General features: G+C 40.4%; 1 protein-coding gene across 2 annotated transcripts in view; it reads right to left on the reverse strand.

Moving 5' to 3' along the window:
• CAMKMT (calmodulin-lysine N-methyltransferase) overlaps positions 1 to 26,403 on the reverse strand; it is a 396,457-nt gene that overhangs the window by 52,292 nt on the left and 317,762 nt on the right. Inside the window, exons 5-6 of one of the 2 annotated variants that reach the window (XM_004582906.3) lie at positions 2,581 to 2,641; positions 475 to 529 (exon numbers count right to left, since the gene is read on the reverse strand). In XM_004582906.3, coding sequence (XP_004582963.2) covers positions 475 to 529; positions 2,581 to 2,641 — 116 coding nt within the window. The remainder of the gene's footprint in view (positions 1 to 474; positions 530 to 2,580; positions 2,642 to 26,403) is intronic. The other variant, XM_058668009.1, reaches the window with a different exon arrangement.

The raw sequence follows: 26,403 nt of genomic DNA on the forward strand, positions 1-26,403 counted from the left end.
TGGGAACGACGTTCCTGAATGGCCAATCTCATTCAAAAGAATCTAATTACTGAACGCTCTGGATCATGTTTGTTGGTGTAATAATGCAGGCAAAACATTAGCAGCTATATCATGGTGCTCCAACTGTGATTTGCCAGGCTAGTCTTGTATCTTAGCAAATGGGACTAGAATCAAAAAAAAAAAAAAAAAAAGAAAAAAAAATTGCTTTCGTAATGGCGAAGAAAGACTGTGCAAGGCCTGGAATGTCACAACAAGCGATATTGACTACACGGAGGTAAAATGTTTCTGCTCATCGAGGCAACCATAAAATCAATATGATCCGAAAGTAAGTCAATCTAGAAGGTCTCTCAAGACCTGGCAGCGTGACCGCAGCTGATGCTGCTGGCGGTTCTCTGACCCAGCAGTTGGAGGCCCTGGAACATTTTTCCTTTTGTTTCTCCCTCTGAATGGGATTGGAATTGAGAAAAGACCTACCATGAGCCCAGCCAAGCATGTCATGCCACCCCCTAGCTCACACACAGCAAGGTCCCTGAAAGAGAGAAAAGAAATGGTAGAACCCATACAAATGAGATGAAAATGGTCCGGGAGATATATATGTTACAAGAACAAATTGCCATCTGCGGGAGGACGGCGCTACCAGGAAGTTGTGGAGACAGGATGAGGCTACCGCATGTCGTTTTGCGTTTTAAAAATAATTATGAAATAGAAAAGTCACAAAGCAGGCAAGTCAGTGGGGGTTCCCTCATTAGCGTTCACTGCAGCATTACCACCGCTGAGCTGAAAAACCTGAGAAGGTTCCCTTTTTTTTCCTCTTGTCAATGGTGCTGTCTTTTAGAACTAAACTAGCTAGAGTAGCGAAAGATAATTGTTAGGAAAGGATAACACTGCTAATCCACATTCATGCCTTCAAAAACAGTTAGACAAGTAAATGAAGAATATATATTAGTGTGGATATGCCTATAGTCACAGCCATAGAACACACACACAAATAAATGCAAGCCTGTAGTTTTTTTCTATATATATATGTATATATATATATAGAAAAAAACTAAAACAAATGGAAACATTTTGGAAAACTGAACCACCCCCATAAAGGACAATTACACAAAGAGCATTTAGCAATTAACACTTAAATCACAACTGACCCCAACACAACACAGAGGACAAACAATGCAGGCACATGGTACGGTTAAGCCAGCAAACCCATGCTACACTAATGACTGGGTTCTGGCTTCTCCGCCCAGAAGTAAAGCGGCTCAGAGCTGAAGCTTGACAGTCTGGGGTGGCATTCTGCACTTACCCTCCCCTTTGTGCCTAAATATCAGCCCCTCAACGTGCGACATTCTCGCTCTGGCCCCCCTGCTCGCTGATTGGAGCGCCAGTGCAGCTTAGGCACGGTGAGATGAGCAAATGCCAGACTTGCAGCTCCGCCACCCAAATTCAGAGCTGCCCTGAGGTGGCTGTATACGCTTAGACCCTCCAGGTTGCTGCTTCTTACCACTTCGGGAAGTTGATTAGCTCAAAAGGGGAGGGGAAAAACAGAAAAGGAAAAAAATAATTAAAACAGAAAAAGGGATGAGAGGAGAGGGAAGGGGAGGAGGAGAAGCCAAGCAAGGACATTCTAATTTTAAAATCCACTCAAGGAGTATTTAGTTGTTCAAAGCAATTGCATAACAGTTAGTTAATGTCAGTCCACAGAGTTTAAAACACACACACACACACACACACACACACACACACATTACTGACCCAATTCTATAAGTACATACTGTTAAAAACACACACCATGATCACTAATGCCTGTCTGGGTTCATAACAGGCTATTCAGCAAGCATACACTGCATAACTTGTAAAATGAGAAATAAAAGAAGAAAACCCTATATTTCCTGGGACTATCAAACATCTTAAGAGCTTCTAAATAAAAGGTGTGGATTTTTTTCCTCTTTCCTAAATCCCATCCACGGATTTGATCTACAATGTACACTGGCTAGTTGGAAAGCCTCATTTACTTAGCATGAATCTGCAACAGTAATTCATATTTCACAAATGGGCTTTGTTAGGTACATAAAATACCTTTAAAGTCAGGGCTGGGATGACATCTTTAAATAATAGCTAGAAGGTATTATCAAGTATTCTATAGTGCCTTCCAGAGAAGTTTAAAGAATGTCTTTATGGTTTTTGTGGTGTTCTCCACCCCCACCGCCTTTTTTTTTTTTTGACCTTTACAATCAGTAAGAATTGATTGGAAACTTCACTTTTGTTTCCCCTAAATCAAAGCGAAATAAAATGCCCTGAGTGGAAATCAAAAGCCTTTGACATGTGGCATACAGCTTGCTGTGCAATATTAGTACCCAAAGGCAATTCCGATTTCTTCTCAGGAGCAACATGTGTTCCCTGTCAACTTTCTCCCTTCTGTCTTGTCTTTTTTCCTTTCTTTCTACTTCATTTTCTTCCTTCCTTTTTTTCTTCCACAAATTTTAATTTGAAGAATGTAATCTTGGCTACTTGGCTACTATTAATATGCAGATTAAATATCCATGATGCCTAAAAACAACAACAATGAAAATCTCTTTTCAGTACCTGAATGTGTCACTGTGCTTCAGGCAGTAGTAAGCCAAAACCTCTTCGGATGGCCAGATGCCTAGAAACACAAGGAGAGACACAGTGACTACAGCTGTTATTCTCCCAACAAATGGCTTTTAAAAATACCGCTCAATACATCCAGTTCAATTTAAACCAAATTTAACACAGTTATTACTACTTATATTACACCACATGGGTATTTGGGATATTGTTGTTTTACAGTAGTATAACTTACAACCTTTTTCTCCAGGACAATTGTAAAGTATTCCATACAAATTTTATTAAACTTCAATGACAAACAAATATCAAACTAAAATCACACATATTAAAAGTTGAAATTTGACAGTAGTTCAGGCAAAGGCTGAACCATGGTAACATTAAGGCATATTTAACTGCTTTATTGGGGGACCTCTTTTTTTTGGCAGTAGAGATGCGTACTGCAATGTATCTTCACGGTAAGCTAGTCTCTATTATAGAGTTCAACTGTGAGAATATATGTATATTCTTCATTATCTATATTTGTGTCTGCCTTTACCTATACCTACAATGCCATGGGACACTTGAATAGCAGAAAAGTAATTTACAATTGTTGCTGGTAGAATATACCTTTGTGATAAGGTGAGGAGGTCTGGCAGGAAGAGAAAATGGGGAGGGAAGAAGAGAAAGAGGAAGGAGCAATGCTTATACCTACAAAACTGTATAAATGAAAATAATAATGATGATGTTTATTATTCCTTTCCTTTTCTCCTTTTTTTATTATTATTATCATTTTATGATACAGTTCCATAGGCCCTGGGGTTTTCCTTACTCCCTTCCTAAGTTCCCTCTCCCCCAATGAGTTCCCCTGTCATATTACTATAGTACAGCTCTTCATAAACTGTCATATGTCCATCATTGTGGGCATGGACAATGGCAGAGAGTCCAACCTTCTATTGTCAAGATATAGCTAACAGTTTCATTGGGAGTCCATCTTCGATCTGGAAGTAGAGATGCATACTGCATTATATCCTCATATCTGGATATGACAGTCTCCATTACACAGTTACTATACATCCCCTTAACTGAAAAGCCACAATACAAAATCAACAACAGGAAGAAAAACAGAAATTTACAATGCCATGGAGTTAAATAATATGCTATTGGATATGACATTCTCCATTACAAAACTATTGTATATCCCTTTAAATGAAAAGTCACAAAGCAAAATCAACAGGAAAGAAAAAAAAAAGAAATTAATAACACCATGAAGTTAAAAAAAATGCTACTGAATGACTAACGTGTTGTTGAAGAAATGAAAAAGAAAATCAAGAACCTTCTTGAAGAAAATGATGTTATTGTATGATCTATGAGTCAGTTAAGAATTTAATCAGAAGAACATGTTTTGAAGAAATGAAACTAACAAAAAAAAAATCAAAATCCATGAGATAAAGATTCTGCTGATCTTTGTAGGTGAGATATGTCTCCTGTAGGCAACAAACAGATGGGTTTTGTTTTTTAATCCATTCTACTAAATTATGATGTTTGATTGATGAGTTCAAGCCATTTACATTCAGGGTTAATATGAGTGGGTGGTAATTTGGTCCTGTCATTTTAGCAATGGGTTGGGCATTGATTTAGTCTTCTGTTGCTATTTTACTGAGATGTTCTTCCCATTTGCCTTTGGTTTTGGTAGATGCTATTCCTCCTCTCTGTCAAGAGAACATCTTTAAGTGTAATTTGCAGGGCAAGTTTGGAAGAGGCATATTCTTTTAACTTTTCTTTACTGTGGAGGAATTTTATTTCATTTTCAAAGACAAATAAAAACTTTGCTGGGTACGCTATTTTGGGCTAATAATTCTTTACATTTAGAATCTGGAATATGTCACTCCATTCTCTTCTGGCCTGTAGAGTTTCCTGTGAGAAGTCTCCTGTGAGTTTAATTGGCATTCCTTTATATGTCAGTTTATTTTTTTTTTTCACGTGCACATTTAAGGCTATTTTTCTTATGTTCAATCGAAGAGAGCTGGATTATCATGCGTTGTGGTGAAGATCACTTTTGGTCAAGCCTGTTGGGAGTTCTGTGCCCCTCCTGGTTGTTGTTTCCCAATTCTTTCTCCAGATTAGGGAAATTTTCCCTTATTATTTCATTAAATACATTTTTAAACCCAGTTTCTCTTTCTGCACCTTCTAGGACTCCCATAACTCTTTTATTTGGCCATTTAATAGTGTTTTTTTATTTTTTAAAGATTTATTTTTATTGGAAAGTCAGATATACAGAGAGGAGGAGAGACAGAGAGAAAGATCTTCCATTCACTGATTCACTCTCCAAGTGATCGCAATGACTGGTGCTATGCCAGTCGGAAGCCAGGATCCAGGAACTTCTTCCAGGTCTCCCACACAGGTGCAGTGTCCCAAGGTTTTGGGCTGTCCTCAACTGCTTTCCCAGGCCACAAGCAGGGAGCTGGATGGGAAGTAGAGCTGCCAGGAATAGAATCGGCGCTTACATGGGATCCCGGGCGCGTTCAAGGCGAGGACTTTAGCTGTTAGGCCATGCCACCAGGCCCAATAGTGTTTCTTAATTCTTGAATACTTTTTTTTAGCTTGATCAGGTCTGCTTCCAGCTTTTTGTTTGTTTCCCCCTGGTGACAGGAAATATCTTCTAATTTTGAGATTCTTCTGCTTCCTTTATTCTATTTTGGAGACTCTCCACTGTACTTACAGCTTATTCCACTGAATTCTTCATTTCTGATACATCAGATTTCATTTGATTCACTTCCTGTATGACATATTGCTTAAACTTCTTGAACTCCTGTATTACATGCTTCTCGTTGTTGAGAAGAAGCTTTATAACAAGCATTTTGAATTTTGCATTTCCCATTTTCTTGACGTCTTCCTCAGTTAACTGAGGTTGGCAAAGGTTTTTGCTCCTTTGCATGGGAGTCTTCAGTAATATTGATTGTGCCTTTGTCTCCTCTTTTGCTCTTGGTCATTATACTTCTATTTATTAGATTCTTCTTGGGGTAGGTTTCTAAGCTGTGTCACCAACAGGTCTAAAATTTGATTTTACTTATTGTGGTTGTTACACAGCTCTTTGTACTCACTTGCGCCACTCCCTCAAGTAAGTTCTAGGTCTGGGTTCTTATTTAAGATTCTACCATGATCTCTGTAGCCCCAGCTCATGGCTCACCACTCTTCACCTCCTGTGATCCCATGCTGAGGCTACACCATTGTCTGTACAACCTTTCTCCCAATTCCTGTTAGAGCAGCTTCCAAGTTTAGGGAGACACCAGGTGTCCTTTATAACTAGATTGTTGGTGGTGCTGATCTTGGCAGAACCTGTTGGCTGTTAGGTCTAAGGGTCACACGAACCTATTTTTATCCATACGATGCCAAAGTTGGTATTATTTTCCTGTTGGTCTAGTGCAATGCACTAAGCTGGAAGTGAGATCACTCCCAGCTCAGCACATGTACAGCTCACTGTTGTCCCCACAGTCTTAAAGCCTTTACCACACCATACAAAATGGCACCTAATGTATCACTACTAGAGTTGTTGATCTACTGGTCATCAGGTCTGAGGGCTACCCGGACCTATCTTGGGTGGAACCAGTAGGATGCCACGGTGTTACAGTTCACTGAGTCAGAATTGAGTTCACTCCCAGCTCAGTGCATGTGCAGTCCTGTCCCATAGCCTTTACCTCCATATAAAAAATGGCGACTGATTTGGCTCTAGAGGGCAGATTGAGCGGTTAACATGCCATGAAGGCATAGGCACTCTGCAAAATGGAACTATCTTAAAAAGTCCTCATTCCATCCCAACCCCTAGATAAATCTCCAACTGTGAGGAGTAAGAAATCTACCCATTTCATAGGAAAAACTGATGAAAGAAATGATCAGTAAAGTCCTAAGAGAATAAACAGGGAATGTCCCTTCAGGTGAACTCACTCCCTCAGCTTGGCTGGCAGAAATTTCCAGAAGTTGCAGCTCAGGTGAGAAGCAACAAAAACCAGGAAGAAGTGTTTGCAATCCAATTAGGAGGAAAGTCACAGAGGTAGCAGAGTGGAGCAGTTGAGACCACAGGTATTATCAAAGGAGACCCAGTGGGCTCTAGACTCAGCTCTGCCATTCATTTCCTAGCTGAGTGACTGTGGCTGGGTTATCTCTCCTCTCTGTGTTTCAAACTCCTCATCTGTAGAATTTTAGCAATAACAGTGTCATCCTCACAGAACAGTTGTGAGAGTTCAATGAATAGAATACACACATGTATTGAGAACAGTTCCTAACACACAATAGACACGCTTAAAGACAAAGAAAGTTATTGACTGCTGTTTGAGTTATTCTGCTACAAAGGAGGAAAGAAGAGTGAAAGGGAGAATATCTGAATCCCAAACAATGATCCTAGTCAATAGAGGGAGAACCATTTGACCTGCTCCTTCTCCCAGGATTTGGCAAGACACCCAAGTCCTAATAATACCTGGCAGATTTCCATGTAAGAAAGCCCCATAAAGGATTCATAATAGGATTCTCTGAAGGAAGAGACCAAGTGGATATAATCTATATAAGAATGAACTTCTTTATACCTTTAGTAGATGGTTTTGAGGTATTTTGGGGAAAAAAAAGTAATGATAGGGGAAAGAATTAAAATTTAAGCCTTGATTAAGTACAGAAATGTGACTTCTAAAAGGCATGGTCTTTTGAAATAGCTTTATAATTTTTCTTAAAAAATTATAGAGGCTGATTTTTAACTAAATTATATACAAAAAAAATTACAAAGAACAAAGTGAAAAAAATCATCTAAAATTCTGTCATTACGATATAATCACTAGTTACATTTTGGACATTGTTCAAAAAAAATCTTCCTAGGCTTAAAAATATTTTACAAAAATGAGATCTTATCATGCATTCAAAAATCTGATTTGGCCCCCTCAATGCATGGTACACAGTTTCCCAAGACAATAAAAATCTGTTCTATATGCACCATTGTCTGCATGGATGACCTAGATATTCCATGCATGCATCAGATTTCATAAAATCAGGTTCCACTTGATAGACATTTAAATGAGTTTCAAAGTTTTTCTAAATCATAATTTTATAATCAAGGCATATCTTTTTCCTAGCATATAATTTTCTCCTTAATTCGAATATCTTTGTTTACAAGTATACTTTATATTTCGATGTACTGAATTGCCTCTTATAAAATTTATACCAAGTTATACCCCCAATAAGAGTGTGCAGTTTCTCAAAATCTTGGCAAGACAGGGTTTTGCCAACCTATTTTATTTTTGCTGATCTGTTAAGTTTTAAAGTTATCTCAGGGTAAACCAAAACTGAAATAAGAAACTGTGTTATATCTACTGGTGTAATTAAAAAATCACACCATAACAAATATTGATGGGGGTGTGTAGGTGTTGGAGCTCTCCTACACTGCTAGTGGGAATGTAAACTGATTCAGCCACTTTGAAAAACTAGTAGTTCCTAAAAAAATTAAATGGAGATTACTAAACGACCCACCCAATTTCACTCCTGAGAGAAATCAGTACAAAAACATATACATAATTGTTCATAATAGTGTATTCAAAAATAATCAAAAGGTAGAAATAACCCAAATGTTCATTAACTCTACAATGGATGAGTAAAATGCTATATGCCTGCATAGTAGACTTTCATTTGATAATGAAAAAAAAGAAATAAATAAAACTCTGAGACAGGTTACAACCTAGTGAAATTTGAAAACATTATACTAAGTGAAAGAAGTCAATTACAAATGACCACGTGACATACGTTTCCATCTATGCAAAATGTACAGACATGGATATCCATGAACACAGAGTGTGCCACGGTGGCTGTGAGAGCTAGGAGGTGAGGTGTGAACGGCACATAACCACCAGTGGGTATGAGATTTGTTCTACAGGTGATGGAATGTTCTAAAATGGATTGTGCTGATGTGTGCACAACCCTGATTATACCAAAAATTCGGAGTTCACATACTGCATAGTATGTGAATTATGCCTCAATAAAGCTATTGGTTTTTTACATTTTATCTATTATTTGTGGAAATATGTTTTTAAAAAATATTTTATTTACAAAGGAATTACACATATACACCATACAAAAAGCCAGTGAGTTCTATTAGCATTGTCCAAATACTGTAGTACCCAGCTCCTTTTAGTCCAACCACAGAAACTGAGTTACTTCCGTGTCTACATAATATGTCTGTATCGCTCTTTCCTGATTTTTTAGTACTATGCAAAAGACCATTGACTGTCACTATCAAAAATAAGCATCTTAAACTTTCATCTCTACTTCTCTCCCCCATATCATACATATCATGCTCCTTATCTGCTCTCCACCATCCGCTTAACACATATTTTAATATTACACTGATACTTGTAACACACATGAGGGTGCTTTACCAAGTTCAGAGAGGAGCAGACATGTAGCCTCGTTGTTAAGGTGCTCACCTTACATCTCAGAGTGCTTGGTTTGAGTCCTGGCTTCAGTTCTTGACAGCAGCTAGATGAGAGGAGGGGTAGCTATCCAGTAACCTGGGGGTAGTAAGGGCCCAAGTAACTGAGTTCCTGCTGCAGATGGAGGTGACTAGACTGTGTTTCCAGCTCCCAGCTTCTGCCCGTCCATGTGCCAGTGTAGGCACATGGGAGCTCTGTCTGTCTCTTTACCCTCATTTATGTTTTAAAACTCATAGAAAAATGGAATGGAAAGATAAATTTATTTTGCTATAAAAATTTTGAAATCCAGGCATGGATTTTTTTTTAAACATGAATTTTTCATGAGTTTTAAGAAGGCTCCTTATTTGCATGGATTTCAAAAAAATTTGTCCAAAACATCCTTTTATTCCATTTCCTATGAGTCTTTTAAAAAATATTTATTTTATTTGGATAGTCAGAGAGAAGAAGAGAGAGAGGTAGCAATGCTCAGAATTGGGCCTTTGGAAGCTGGGAGCCAGAAACTTCTTTCAAGTCTCCCAGGTGGGTCCAGGGGCTCAAGCACTTGGATCATTCTTTGCTGCTTTCCTAGGCCATAAGTAGGGAGTTGGATGGGAGGTGGAGCAGTTGGGACATGAATCATTGCCCTTATGAAATGCCTACACCATAGGCAGAGGCGTAGTCTACATGCCACTGTGCTGTTCCCTCCATGTACATTTTGAAGTACTTTGTATAATATTACAATTTTGATAAGATCAATCCTCACCACTGATTTTATTATGACCACATAATAACGCTGAATTATGCAGAAAACCATGATTGCATCTTCTCTTGTGTAAATTTTTGCTTTGTCTGGAATATAATGTCTGTTTTTCTCACTTGGTTTTTTAAATTAATTACTTAATTTGAAAGCCAGGGTGACAGAGAGTGAGAAAGAGAGATCTTCCTGGTACAATCAAATTTCTGCAGCAGTCAGGTCGGGGCAAGGCTGAATGTAGGAGCCAGGAACTCCATCTGGATTCTCCAGGGATAAGGGCCCACATGCACTCAGGCCATCACCCACTACCTTCTCAGGGATATTGGCAGGAAACTGGATTGGAGGTGGAGCAACCCAGACTTGAATCAGTACTTTTATACAGGATGTGGTCATACCAATGACCCACTGTGCCACCACACCCCCGACCATGTGTTTAATCATTTTCAGTCTTTTTTTTTTAAATTTTTATTACAAAGTCAGATATATAAAGTTGAGGAGAGACAGAGAGGAAGATCTTCCATCCACTGATTCACTCCCCAAGTGACCACAATGGCCAGTGCTGCACTGATCAGAAGCCAGGAGCCAGGAACTTCCTCCAGGTCTCCCATGCGGGTGCAGGGTTCCCAAGGCTTTGGGCCATCCTCAACTGCCTTCCCAGGACACAAGCAGGGAGCTGGATGGGAAGCAGGGCTGCTGGGATTAGAACCGGCGCCCATAGGGGATCCTGGAGCGTGAAGTTGAGAACTTTAGCCACTAGGCCACAGCACCGGGCTATCATTTTCAGTCTTAAGTGTTCATTTCACCTCTCTATACAATCATTCACTTTGGGAATGCCACCCATGTTGTTAGTGACTTGTTTGTGGTATCTTACAACCTGCTTAGTCAGACTGAATGTCTCGTATTTGCCTAGGGTATGGCAGATGTACTAGAACCCTCTTCTCTGCCCCACTGGGCTCCACTTTGCCCTTCTCTTGTTTCCTCTCCCCTTTTTCCTCCTCCTCTTGTCTCATTTCCTCTCTTTCACCCAACACATCGTACAATGGTTTCTTGAAAAAGGTGGGTGAGACTAGGTGTTTAAGAACTAGCATATGATTCTATGGGTAATTCTAACCCAGAAACTCCATATTCTTCACTTTTTACAAAATTTCTTGCACCATCACATCAGCCTTTTAAATGCTCTCTCTGCTTTCAGTGATGCTTGGTAACCCATAAAATCCATAAGACCCCATTTAACCCTCTCTGAGGCATTAATCTCCAGTCTTCAGATGGATGAGAGGAGGGGTAATTATTGAGTAACCTGGAATGGGACATAATGGCTTCTTAAATACCTTCTAATCAATTTTCCCTATTTAGTCCCCTCCAACGTATATTTTAAGAAGTACCTAGCACATCAGTTCCTTAGCCTTTCAAGATCTCAAAAGTATAAACTGAGTTGATTCTCAGCTTTCCCAGCTTTTGGCTTTCTCACATCTGCCAGATTAGACTTCTTACCCACTGGTCTTTTGGCTTCCAAACCTGTATTACTATATGCTACCTCCCTATCTATACAGATTTAAATCTTAGAATCATCTTATTTTTAATGGTTTAGTGAAGTGTCTCAAAGAAATTCACTGTAATGCATCACTTAATTTCCAGAAGTGTATACTCTTTTTGAATATAGCTCTGTGGGATGGTTCTGGAACCCAGGACACACAACAGTTCATCTTCTCTTGCCAAGAGTACATTTCTACTTTATGTACTCTAAGCTGAGTGTTGGGGGTTTGGTACACATGCAGAAAGAATCTTGACAAGAGGGTTTTCTGAAACACAGAAATGTATTAGAAAGTGATAAGAATAATTTCTAGTAGAACATTCAAGCCAAGAATATTGAGGTCTCAAGATTTTTGCTGCATTAATACTACTGCAGTTTTATTATTCAGTTATGGATACTAATGCTACCTTCTTGACATCACCTGATGAGGCAGAAGAGGATGGACACAGTGGTATTTACAGTAGCTAAAGCACTGATCTAAAGAAAGAGCACCACAGTACATTTTACCTAATAGCTGATTCTAGGTCATTTGTTCTCAAAAACACATGTCATGAATTAGGACCTTCCTTAAGTTACTCAGTGGCATGCAGTTTCCTTTCTTTGTTGCTTTCTGTATAGAACAACCACATTTATTTCAGAGGAGAAAAGGTCCTCTTCATCCATTGGGCTTCCATAAAGGCATTAGCTACACAAGAACTCTGTTTGGAACAAGAATACTATATTATGCTTGAATTTCTGTGGTCATTTGGTTTCATTGCATTTTGCTTCCAACAAAGGCTTGGTTCTCTGCACAGATATTTCTATTGCTTCAGAAAGCTAGTGGCCAGCCAACACTAAAATATGAAAACCTAGCTCTCCATGGAGCCACAGTGAGGAGGAAAGTTGGCAATGTGATCTATTGAGTGCATGCAACCAATGGTGCTCTTGTTCTTATTACTGAAGCAGCTAGTTTAGATTTATTTTAAATGTTCAAGTTTCCCAGTAAATCTAGAAACAAACAACACATCCATTATTAACCTAAACACTGAGTAAACCCTAACATTAAGTGACATGAGTATCCAGCTAGGCATGGGGCCTTCTAGATCACTTCCATTTGCGAGCTTTGTGCTTTCCCACAGCTCATCTTCAAAGGATGACAGACAGCGTCCACCAAGGAGCGCACTGTGGGCTCCCTCCTCTCTGCCTAATGGCTTGCACTTGCTGAGTGGTGACACCATGCCCAGCACTCAAGGCAGAGAAGCAGCTTCCCGTGAGCAGCCGATGTCCACCAAGGGAGCAATGCTCTCTACCTTCCTTGAACTACATAATTGTGTACATCGTGCAAAAGAAGGAAAAAAAAAACCTCTCTCAAATATGAGACTCAAAGGGAGGGGCCATTGAACCTTTTGGGGAAAATAAATGCATTGATGTTACTGATCTAGGCATTTGGAATAGCAGTTAAGATGTTGTTTGGGTTGCTTATATCCTGTATGCTTATATCCTAGGTTGAAGGCCTGACTCTGTGCACTCTGGGAAGTAGCAGAAGTGGCTCAAGTGATTAGATTCCTGCCACCCATACGGGAGGATTAGACAGAGCTTCCAGCTCCTGACTCTGACTTAGACCAGACCTGGCCATTGCAGGCATTTGGGGAGTAAGCCAGTAAATGTCTCCGGTCTGTCTCCTTCTCTCTGTCTTTTAATTAAGTTTAAAAAAGGAAGTTCAGGCTTGGGAATTTCCTGAGCAAATAATATCAACTAGACCTTAAAAAAGCCCCAGCCACAGAAGTACTCTAATCCACTGTTGGGGGAATGTAAATTAGTGCAACCATAATGGAAGACAGCATGGAGATTCCTCAGATATCTGAAAATACGTCTACCATCTGAGTCTGACATCTCACTCACGGCAATTTATCCAAATGAAACACATCAGCATATAAGAGAGTCATCTGTACCGCAATGCTTATAGCAGCTCAATTCATGATAGATAAGATATACAATCAATCTAGATGTACATCAACCAATGACTGAATTAAAAAAAGATGGAATACTACTCAGTCATAAACCTCTAAAATATTATCTTTTGTAACTAAATGTATCCAATGAAAAACCACTATGCTTAGTGAAATACGCTAGTATCCTCCAAAAAAAATACCATGTTTTTCCTAATCTGTGATAACTAATATACAGAGTCCAAAAAATCTAATCTGTGTGAGTAGACTGACATCATGAGATTTGATCATTGCTTACAGCTTTTGTCTAAACTCCTAGGGAATAGTAGCATCTTGTTTGTTTGCTTTTTGTTTATTTGCTATGTGTTGATATATTTACTTAATGGAGTGTTAAGCCTGTTCTTGTGAAGGGAAATTACAATATGCCATTGTAAAAATTAGGGGAAAAAAGAAAAAAGGAAAGAGGAACTAAGTGGAGGATGTAGGCAGGAGGAAAGGTAGGAAGTATTGCTATGCTTCTAACTTTGTATCATGAAATATGTGGAATCAGTTCACTTTATATACATAAAGGAAAAAAGAAAAAATAGGTCCAACCTTGCTTGCTTTGCAAACATAAATGAAAATTAACTTGGATCATTTCTGGTAAATGCTCTGGAGGAGTCCATCAGGGACATTTTGCTTCTAAGTAGCCAGGTAAGTTGAGACCCAGAGGATGAAGTACCAAGGAGAGAAGGAGGGTGACATGAGTTAAAGGAGTGGTTCTTCAAGGGGAGCCCCAAGAAATAAAGTTCTGAAGACTTGATGTTCCAGGAGTATAAAAAATGTTGGAGGTTGGTAGGAAAGGAAGAGAGCTGCACAATTTGAGATGGAAGTGGTACATAAGGGCCAGACGCCGTGGGTTTGAGGACTCCTGTTAAGACTTTTAAGTCATACCCTAAAACAAATGGTGTTTTAGGACCGGAGTAGTACAGATAGCTTTAGATTTTAGAATACAGTTCCAAAGAGAACAGATTGAAACGGAATGAAGAGAGGCTGGAAAAACTAAATCAGAGGCTACAGTTAGCCAGGTGGGAACTGATCATGGCTTGCCGCATGGTTCTTGGGGTGAGGGAAGGTAGCAACATTAGAGATATATTTAGAAGGTGCACTGACAAGCCGCCCTAGTTAGATGAAGGGGGTGGGGAAGGAGAGAGCAATGTTCAGCTATGCAGCTATGCCCCAGGTGCACAAATCAGTGAACGCATGATGTACAGCAGACACATAGAGGATTTCTCTTCGGTTCTATCTGAACTGAAGCGGCTGAATTCATGGCATAAAGACACTACCCAGGGGTCAGGGATCTGATCCTGACTTCGTGGCTAACAAACAGGAAGATCCTGGGAGTCATAGCGCCTTTTGAGCTGTAGGATCCTCATCTTGCAAGATGATAGTCTTGGGTTAGATTATGTCTCTGGAGCTTTCGAGCTATAAAAAGCTACAACCAAAAACCCAGATCTCACATTGTGGAGTTAGAGTTCAGCTTGAATACTGGCTCTTAGAGTTGTGTGACCTTGGGTAAATTTTTAAGCCATTTTATTCAGCCATGCAATAGGCAGCCATGCCTATTCCAGAAGCTGGACAAGGAGGTGTGCAACGGTGACTAAAACAAAGCGCTTGCCTCACTAACTTTAATAGAGGTATTAGACAATAAATAAGATGATTTCAGATACTGACTGATATTGTGAAGATAATACAACATGTTGAGGAGATAGAAAATGACTGTGCGGGTTTGGAGGGGGATGTTGCTATGTAAGTCAGTGTTGTCAGATAATGCCTCAGTTCTCTGATTTGTTAAGTGCAAGCAACAGAAGCACACCCCCGGGATTACGTAAGGACTAAATAAGACAATGCATGCAGGCAATTAGAGCTTTGCCTGGCTTATAGTAAATTTTCTGTTCATAGTGTTAGCTACTATTGCTGCTACCTTCACACATTGCTATACAAGGAATTTTTTTAACCTTGATTGCATTTTTATAATACTTTCTTTGACATTTGTATTCCTAATTGATCACCTATAAGGTCAAACCCAAACTGAATTTTGGGATAATACATGCAAAAGCTCTGGGAACTTTTGAAAATCAATCTGAAATAAGAATTCCATGTCCATGGAAAATGCTTGCTCTATATTTGTTCCTTGGCTCTGATCTATTGACAGACTCACTTGCACAGCACATTGAAAGCAGGCCTCCCTGTGTTTCTGGAGCCACGTCACAGAGAATACAGGTACATCTGGTTAGAGGGAAATGTCTGCACAGCTCAGAAGAGGGAGCAGGTGGAAGCTTGTCCATGATGCTCATTTATTGAATGCAGGGGGCAGGGCTCTGGCCCAGCACTTGGGATGCTGTACCACATTGGAGAGCCTGGGTTCAAGTCTTTGTTTTGCTTACAGCTTCCTGATAAGGCACACTTTGAGGAGCAGCAGGCAATGACTCAAATACTTGGGTCCCTGCCATTCATGTGGGAGACCTGGATTGACTTCTGGGCTTTTGGTTTGCCAGGCCCCACCTGCTGCAGGCACTAGAGAGTGAACCAGGGAACAGAAAATTTCTGTTTGTCTCTCTGTCTTTCATATAAACCAGGGTAAATAAACAAAGCAAACCGCTGTGAATGCTGGTGCTACCCAGACAGATAAAGAGACGAAGACACAAGAACGTTGAGAAATCTCTCAAATCAAGTAGATACTTTGTCACACAGCTAGATTTTGCCTCCATTGGGTTACTACATCAAGGATCCCAAGAATTGCTTTCTGAGTTTATTTCTTCTAGTGTTTAGAAATAATGAGCCTGTGAAAGGAAGGGGAAGTAAAAAGGCGCAAGCAACTGCCTAGTGACACAACAATGAATTCTTCTGGAACTGTAAGAGGGTCCGTTTATGGAAGTGATCTAATCAGCAATGCAAAGAAAACTGAAAACATAAATCTCAATTCAGATGTCTAAGGGAAAGACGGAAGACATCTTGATACTGAGGCAGGAAGGGGAGGCTTGTCCTCAGAGGCCCCAGCCTTCACCTGAGGGTTGGTTTAACACCCAGCGATGAAGGGTAATTTCTCAGAGGCAGGACAGGGAAGATGCTGGAGCACCCCTGAGCAAAAGGAACACACCACAGCTGTGGCAGCTAATGGGATGGAGACAGCAGCTGGGAAGACAGCTCTGATACCTTCAGCCCTGTAAACCTGGCAAGTAACTTCACCTCTCCTTGCCTGACTCCCTCTCTCCAAGTCAATCACACTGCCCAAAAGCCATACACTATCTAAGCCAATCAACAGACTACAGATGGAGTGAGCTGGAAGAGTGCCTACTAAGTGCACAATTAGTGTTTGCTGTTGTTATAATTGGCAATGAGCACCAGCCTGTGTACTTCATATGGATGATTTCATTCAATCCTAGAAATAGCCCTGTAAAGAATGTTGTATCACAATGGGCAGTTAATGGGCATAAGGAAGCAAACTGAAGAATAGCAAACCAGAACAGCAAAGCCAGGGATTGAGCCCACACATCTGACTTCCACAGGCCAGTCTCCTATGGCCACATCTTTTTCTTTTTTATTGACCAATCGATTGATTTTTATTTGAAAGGCAAAGTTACAAAGAGAATCTTCCATCTGCTGGTTCACTCCTCAGATGGCTACAAGGGCTGGAGCTGACCGATCAGAAGCCAGAAGGCACAATCTTTTCCCAGTCTCTCACATGGATCAGGGATCCAAGGAACTTGAGCCATCCTCTGCTGCTTTATCAGGCCATAAGCAGGGAGCTGGAATCAGAAGTGGAGTAGCCAAGACTAGAATCGGAGCCCATACGGAATGTTGGTGCTGTAAGGTACAAGATCAGGCTGCTGAGCCACTGTGCTGCCTCTTCCTGTAAGAATATGTACTGTCACCACAGCTGGAGACTGCTCCTGAAATCAAGAGAAATATCTGCTAGTTCTCATGGTTTTATTAATAACTAACTTGAGGACTTTGGGCTCTAGTTTCAAGAAGGAAATAGAAGGTCAAATTGATTGCTAAGGCCTCCAACTCTGGATCCAATGGATGTGAGCCATTATATTTGCATATGTTCAAACAAAAGCTGTGCAGCTGTGACAAACATTGTACCATAACCTCAAATTTAAACCTCCACTAGGATTCAGAATGGTCCTAGAAGTCAGAACTTTACAAATACCTGCATTAGAGCTGCTATTGTTAAGGAGATCTCCCAAGTTCAGAAACAAGAACTGCTCGACATCCATACAACCCAGTTGCAGGACATTCATTTTTTTCTGTTTTAATTGGCAAAACATAGTAATATTTATTTATGGATTACAGTGTAGGATTTTGATTTGTTTAATCAAGGAGGGTAGTAACAGAAAATCTTTTCAAGTAACAATTTTGTCCCTCTCCAATACTGCCTATAGTTCTGTGCTGTATGCTTTCCTCAGATGAATTGCCTCCTGCTCAGGGGAGCAAAATTACCTTCTAAGCAAAAGAGGACTTCTTGGGAAGAACGTAGAAGAAGAACGTCCGAACGTCGAAGAACATCTGCCTTTGTCCCAAGTTTGCCCTCTCAGGTCTTTTATTATTATTATTATTATTATTATTAATTTTTTCTTTTATTTCAGAGAGACAGACAGCATGCTTCCATCTTTTGGTTCATTCCTCAACTGTCCAGACACCAGGAATTCACTCCAGGTGTCCCCAGTGAGTGTCAGGAATCCAACCACATAACCTATCAGCTACCTCCCAAGGTGTGTTTTAGGAGAAAAGCGGTACTGGGAGCAGAGCTGGGACTCCCACCAGCATTTCCCATACGTGATGCAGGCACCCCAAGGAGCTTCTTAGTTGCTCCACCAAACGCTGGCCCAACCTCTCAGGTCTTGAGGAAAGAGTTATTTCTGTGTGGTGAAGGGTAAAAGAGGAGAGCTGCCTTTCCTTCTGTCTTTCTTTCTTTTCTATATATATATATATATATATAATTTATATGTATATAATTAATATGATAGGAAGGAAGGAAGAGAAACAGACTCACCCACTCACGCCACAAACACTGTTAGTGACCATGAATGAAGCCAGGTGCTAGGAACCCAACCCAGGCTTCCCAGTGGGTGGCAGGAATAGTCTCCAGGGTCCTTGCTGCTGCGGACCTGGACAACAGGCAGCCAGATAGAGGATGCTGAACTTCAAATCAAACCCAGGAGGTCTGCTGCCGGACAATTCCTCAGCACTGCTAAGCTAACTTTTCCCCATCTTTAACAGCAGGAAGTGCAATTAGCAAGTTCCACAAGACACCACTTAGCAAATTGGCTTGGTAAATAAAGTGACAGCTCCTTGAGGCTGGGTCTAAGCTCACTTTAAACAAATCCTTCTCTGTCATTTCACCTGAAATCAACACACCAGAGTCAGGTTGCTTTAAAAAAAAAAAAAAAAAAAAAAAGGAACAGATGCTGCTGAAGCTCTCAACTATGCCAAATGTCCAATGGTTCTGTCCATTCTGTCTCTCCACTCATCATGATCCACTGATGGGAAGGGAAGGGAATGGTCTGTTTTCCCGAGGAATTTCTGCTGCTGCACAAACTTGGGCAGTGCGCTGTGGCTACCATGGAAATGTGGTGCTGGGCCCTGACTGAGAACACCTCAGCCTTGCTCTGTCAGGCCCTCTACAATGTCTCCAACCAACTCGTATGATTGTCTTTAACACGTCTTTTTTTTTTTATTTTTTAAAGAAATGAATTTGATTTCATTTTCCTTCCCCCCAGTTTTCAAATAGTCATTAAAAATTAAACAACACTGGGAAAAGCCTTTTGTAATCATAGCCTTCATTCTCCGGCAACAAACTGGATCTATAAATTTACGTACCATTGTAGATGTAAATTACAAAATTTATATTCAACTATATTAAAACATCTATTCCAAAAATGATTACCAGTTGTGAAAAGCAGCCAGGCTTATCACTTGCTGTCAGTTGTTCATGTCTAGTTAAGCAATAATGTGCTAAAAACTGCTCTTTTGTTTTGTGTAAGAATTTTGGCAATAGAAGAAATGAACACTCGGTTAATAAAAACTCAGGCTGCTTTTTGCTTTGATGGAGGAAGCAGCTGCCTGTTTTCATTTGCTGCAGAGCAGCAAAACCCATCAATATAATAAGCAGCTTAGATGCATCCATCCACGGCCTCTGTAAGGATATAGGGGCTAGTCGCTCAAAACCAATCCCTGGTTTAATTTTAACAAAGATGTGTCTGACATATTTGAAAATGCATTATAATAGGTTTTGCAACACGAACAATTTCTCTCTCTCTCTTTTTAAATACTTTCTACTGATTTGAAAGGTCAGTATACATGGTAGAATGATAGCAATGATAACAACCAGTCCAAACTGTGAGGCCGCCCTAAAGCGGGAGTAGGGAAGAGAGCAAATTCAAGACAGTTATCTGGTTCCCTTTAAAATGGAAGACATGCATTCAAATGGGATTTCACTTGTTTATTCTTCAAATCAATGTTGACTGGATTCTTGCTGTTTATTTGCATTGGGCTAGATGTGGAGGTCACAGTGCCTGATCTCAAAGAGTTCACTCTTCAGGGCAAGAGATGGCCACAAGAACAGGAGCGAGAACAATGGGGCAAGCAGAGCAACATGTACATGTGTTTCTACAATTGCTTTTTATTTTAAAAATCCAAATGGGCATATAACACGGTGGAAACTATTTAAGATAAAAATTAAAAATCAAATACTGTCTCCTCTATTATACAGTCACACACTTCATTAGATACACCTTTAAGAAAAGACGATCTGATAAAAAAAATACTGAATTATGTTTAAACACATGTCAAACTGTTTACTAGCGTAGCCAAGAATTATCACACTTTGTGAAGAAAGTTTTAGGATTTTAAGTTTTTGTTTGGACAGCCTCTAATTTGACAGATACTTTCACATGATAACGAATGTACTACACAGCAAGTCTCACAGAAAATACAAACTTTAGAGCAACTGGCAATGTGACACAGTATGCAATGGGTAGTAAATGTGTCATGAGATTATTTTATTTGAAATAAATCCTGGGTGGCATTCCAAGAAGTCAGATAATTCTAAATCCCCGCCCCCCCCTTCCGTTGATGCAATATTGAATAAGTGAGTCATCTCAGCATGATCAACCGGGGACCTATCTGGTGATTTCCATGAAAACAGCGTTAGTCTTAAGCCAGAATCATCAGGTTTGAGTGGAAATGCATTTGCAGAAATATTAAGAATATGCTCCCATCAGTGTAGGGCTAAGCATGCTCTTGTTCAAATGCAGTCATGGTAAAGCTTACCCACAGTATTGGAGCTTTTACTTTAACTAAACTTTTTCCTTTTGGAATAATTTCAGATTCAGAGAAAAATTGCAAAGAAAATTCAGAAAGTTCCTAGGATTCACTTTATCTCTCCCATTGCTAACATTTTAGCACTCCTTAAAACTAAGAAGCTGCCGTTGGTTCAATATTATTAATTAAACTCTACGTGGTAGATTTGTGGTTTCTTTTTTTCAGTTTATTTATTTATTTTGAAAGGCAAAGGGAGAGTGGGAAAGAGATCCCTCATCTACTATTTAATTCCCCAAATGGCGGCAGCAACAGGGAAGGAGCCAGGGCTGAAGCCAGGAGCCAGCAACTCCACCCAGGTCTCCATGTGGTGTAGGGACACAAGTTACTTGAGCTGTCTCCCAGTGCATACATTAGCAGGAAGCTGTGTTGGAAGAAGAGATGGGCCTCTAATCAGACATTCCACTCTGGGATGCAGGCAAGCCAGGCCATGGCTTAACCTAATGTGTCACAACACTTTCCTCCAACCCCCACCAAGCGCTATTTTTTATTGTTGTTTTGTTTTGTTTGTTTTTAATGGAAGGGTTTTCATTCAGATGAGCGCCCCTGATGGTATCTACCTAAAAGTCACAAATTAAACAGAAAGGACAGTACTAGCATCTACCACAGCCTTCTTTAATTTTTCTTCCTTCTTAAGTTATCATAAAGAAATTCATATCAGATTTAAGAGTTAAAATAGGACACAAAATGCACATACCTCTGAGTTAAAAAAAAAAGTCTGACCTCATCAAGAGAACTGTATAGCCAAGGAAAGCCTTGGTTCCCCCAGTCCATTGTTGAACTGGGCAGAATATTATTTCTAAGTCATTATTCACCTAGAAACTCTGATTGCCCCTATTCAATTAATACTTTCATATCACAGTGTGATATGGACCTTATAACCAATCTCGTGGCAGCATGAGTTAAGAACCACAAAGAAGGCAGGGGTCATTATTTTTCACCCATTTAGAGTGTTTATAAAGCATTCACTATGTGCCCTCTGCTCTCGGTGCCCGCTCCCTTCCCTTCTGTACTCTACTGCTGAATGGCTGAGCACAATGCTTCCAGAATCCTGCAGCGTTCCATGCGCTATGTACCGGCTAATGGGGATCTCTCCAACAGCCAGCTGGAAAAGAGGACTCTGGAGAGATCCTCTCTGACTCCCTTCAGTGACTGGAGTTTGGATGAATCTCCCTCTCTAGCCCCAATGTATTCTAAGTGGAAAGAACCCCCACCCCACTAAAATGAAAACGTGGACCACAGAGCCACTCGCACTGTCCGTGCCTTAGTCCCCTCCTTTGATTTCTTCAATCTCCCCAGTCTCTATCTCCTTTTCCCCTCCACTTTCATTTTCACCCTTTTTCTATTTTTATGACTCCACAATAGAAAAGCAAACTTTTCTTTTATAAAAGCAAAAACATCTGATAAGGACATCTTGCTGATATCGCTTTCAAGGGTTCACAAACATCCTTGGATCTGTTTCTTTGAGCCTATACTCCTTGAGGGGCCGGTTACCTCTTGGGGGCATGTGTCTACGATGCATGTGAAGGTGTGTTGTGTTCATGTTGAAGGTATAGTAGCAAACTGGTTTCACCTGGAACTCACCACCACCACTACCACAGAACATGAAGCCCTCTTCTTTCTTTTGATTTTATTTCATTTATTGGAAAGGTAGATACACAGAGAGGAGATACAAAAAGATCTTCCGTCCGCTGGTTCATTCCCCAGCTGGCCACTACAGCCAGAGCTGAGCTGACCTAAAGCCAAGAGCTTCTTCCAGGTCTCCCACACTGGTGCAGGGTCCCAAAGGCTTGGGCCATTCTCTACTACTTTTCCAGGCCACAAGCAGGGAGCTGGAAGGGAAGTGAAGCAGCCAGGATATGAACTGGTGCTCATATGGGATCTGGGCGGAGGCAAGGTGAGGATTTAGCCGCTAGGTTCTTGCGCCAGGCCTTGAATCCCTCTTCTTTTGCCAAATCTAATTACTGAGCTTCACATGCTTTATCTACTCAGGACCTGATTCTACCTGTAAATACAATCCCAGGTCAATTCTTGTGTGCATGAGTTTCTAATGGCACTAAATCCACTTTCAGGAGGCTTTTCAAAATCTATATCTGCAATCTGCAGACCTAGTGGGACAATTATCACCAGAGGACAGGACGGATGTTTGCAGGACTTAGGCTGTCCCGGGCCTGAAAGCTGCCTGCTTACAAGTTTCCTGGCCAGCTACATACAACCTACACTCAGTAAGGCCATCTTTCTTTCCATCAGTCTTTAGGCTTTCTTTATATCATAGGTGCTCGTATCTGGGACACACCTGTGAATATCTATAAACAGGCAGGTGTTTAATCAAAGAAGCCTTGCAAGTTCTAGAATGGGTCCTTTAAGTGACTGAGAGAGCGAGAGGAGAGAGAAAATTATTGTCCGTAAGCTTTTTCTTTTTTCTTTGTCCTCTTCTCTTGGCTATGATAAAATTTGTAACCCCACACAGCACAGTGTTTTTCTCTGAGAATCACCAACTCCTTGAGAGGGGCCTTCAAATATACCATTTAAACCAAGCCATTGCTCTGAACTTGACATGGCAATTATCTTTCTGTTGGGAAAAATACAAAAATTCTAGAGCTATGATATTGTCACCGGTCCCTTCCCACCAGGACACATGAGTGTTCTTCAGTTGAGATCAAAGTGCACGGGCTGAGTTGTTGAGAGCAGAGAAGTCATCATGGTCTCCGTGGATTCACGCTGGACTTCTCAGGACAGAAAAGAGATTTTCTCCTCTCTCCAGCAGCAGAGAGTTCATGTTATGGTGAACTCCATCATTCCTCCTCCTTGGCTCCACCCCCAGCAAATGATTGAAACAATGGCTTCAGACCCTGAGCGCTGTATGTGGGCTAGAATATATTTCTCCACTCTTAAGTTGCCCAACTGAACTGGAGAGATTTCGGCTCAGCAAATATTACAGTCCAAGTTTAAATTCACAATATTATCACCATAAAACAACATTTTTGGAAGAACATGTGTTTCCATATGATGAGAGAAATAGTTGCTACTTTACAATTTAAAAAATTTTTGTCTTATTTTTGAAAGGTAGAGAGACAAAGGAAGGGAGATTTTCTAGCTATTGGTTTACTTTATATGCCTACCATAGCCAGTGCTGGGCCAGGAGTCACTCCAGGTATCCCATGTGGATGGCAGGGACTCAGTCACCTGCCCCCCAGGGTATGCACCAGCAGAAAGCTGGAATTGGTAGTGGAGCCAGGACTTGAACCAGGTACTGTGGTGTCTTAACCATTATCAAAAACCCATCCCTCATTACAGCTTTCCATGGGTCTGTCGGAAGAAATCTCAACTTATGAGAAAGCATAAATAAGTAAGAAACTTTCTTATCACACAGCAGCCAGCTCATGACTGACTCTGGGCTAGGATGTCAGGTCCCTAATGTGATCCTTGGTTTTCTTTCCAGAGAAAGAGACATGGACAACATACTGAGCAAGGAAAACAGCATAATGAGAATTTGCATCTAATGGGGAAATTTTTATTTTCCTGACGAGATTCAGTATTTGAACAAAGGTGTCATATTCACTGCAATTTCAACATATTTACAGGTGCTCCTCAATTAAGCTTCAGGCATTTTGGTTGCTATTTTTCAATAAATAGTTATATAGAAACACAGCCTCTGTGCAGTGTGGTATGCCTCAGCACACGGGTTGTAGGAAGAGGTTACAGATATATTCAGCTGCAGCTCACCACATATCAGGAACTCTGAATTGAGCCAGGAAGCAATATATAATCTTCAGAAATAGTGATCCGCTTCCACAGAATTACAGTGATTTTGTGTTTGGTTGTTTTTGCTTTATATAATTGGGCTTCTGTTTGTTTTCAGGAAATTTATCTTCTAAGTGGTCATTAGCCTTACTTATTCAGAATGTCTACAGGTCATTTGTCTTGCAATTAAGAGTTGGAAGCAGGTTCCAACGATTCTTTTGATTGCCAACATTCCGATTGTAATACACGAGCAATTCTGTTTTACATTGTTATTGTGTCCAAAGAGGGAGAATCATGTAATGTATACAATTTTCATCCATAGCACGGTGTTGAGAAATGTAATTTTCTGTGTATTCTCTTCTTGGAATATTTTCAATATTTCTGGATTGTCTCTGCACTCAGGAACAGGATTGAAATCTCCACTTTGGTATTTATCTGAGTCTGTGATAGCTCAGTCGTCGGCCGCCAAATGCCAAGATAGGGGGAAATCTCATCATCCAGAGACCAGCTGCATGATGGGCAGTTAATAGATATATCAAACCTTAGGATATATGCTAAGCTGAAGAGATGATTGGTTGGTTGATACACTGATTGATTAGCATAGGGAGAATGGGGTTCTTCTTGACAACCTAAGATTACGCTTCAGCTAAGCTCAAATTGCTTACACCTCTTCTATTGGGTTTAAAATTACAGTCCTGTCATCTAAAAATCTCTCTTCAATGAAATTTTTACCATATATAAAAATTAAAGGGAAAAAGAAAGTAGGAGCGGTGGGTAAGAGTAAATGGAGTAGATACATTTCATGCTACTATTGTTGATTCCACTAGGAAAAGTTGATATGTAAATCCCCTTGAAGAAAAGTTACACGTTCCGTAAACGATGACTGAATATTATACAATAATTCGCAGGTGGCGGGGGGTGGGGGAAGCTCAGTATGTATAAATCAGTGAGTGTTACAGTTTCAAACTCATTAAAGCTAGATCTCTTCTGTGGAAAAATGAGAATTAAAGGAAAGCCCCCTCTTAATCAGGTTTTCTCTCTGAGGCTCCCAGAACCCATCCTTGGATTTCTCATATGTTTAACTGCTGGCACGCCTTTCTGGGGGCAGGGGGAAGAAAGGGCAGCCTTACGGAGTCTGCGGATTAGTTTTGTATTTGCAGCAGCTTCACATGAGTAGTAACTTCTTTAATTAGCAGTAGCCAGCCTAAAGACAGTCACATGCGCTTCTTGCAATATTTTAACATCCTGCCTGTTTCCCACGCATGTGTGAATCAGATATGCTTGAAAACGAAACAAGACCAGCCAAATGAAGGAAATACAATCCTGCTCTATCCAACTCTAAACTGACCGTGAAGTGGTATCAACTGAAAATCATCAAGACTTGGTACAAAAGGCTAACATTTTAGGGCTCTGCAAACATCTGATGGTCTTGGTTAACAGTAAATTCATTTAAACCCAGCTTGGTTTACAATGCCCCCATGTAGATTCAATCTCATTGTGCTCTGCTCTGAAATATCAGCCTGGTTAATGAAAGGACCTTGCTCTCTCTCTCCTTCCTTCCTCCGCATTCCCTTCCCCCTCAAAAAAAAAAAAAAAAAAAAAAAAGAATGCTGGTAAGCTTTAATTCAGCACTTTGAAGAACACTCCCTCCTCGGCCTGAGCAAATAAGGATTTGGTTGCCGCATCACACTGGATAAGTGGTTCATTGAGAATGTTAAAATCTGCATTAATAAATAGGACTGGGCTTCTCGGATTTTCCTCTTTCCTATCAGCTAGGAGCGGTAGGGGATCAGCTGCGACTGAAATCCCCAGCTGAACGACTCACACACAACTCAGTGAGCGGACTTAAAACAAGGCCATTTGTTGGTGACTGTTATGCAAACAAAGCGTCCAAGTCTTAGAAACAGATGTCAACTGAAGCATATGCTTACTGTAAACTGGAATTTGATTCTCTTTATAAAAATAGACATAAATGGGCCTTCAGAAAGTAGACTGCCTCTTGTTGTCTACCGCTGCCGAACTTGATTCAGCCTCCAGCTTTTAAAGAGATGAATAGACTGATATGCGAGGGCAAAA

Source organism: Ochotona princeps, chromosome 8 (assembly GCF_030435755.1).
Source record: "Ochotona princeps isolate mOchPri1 chromosome 8, mOchPri1.hap1, whole genome shotgun sequence".
Lineage (NCBI taxonomy): Eukaryota > Metazoa > Chordata > Mammalia > Lagomorpha > Ochotonidae > Ochotona > Ochotona princeps.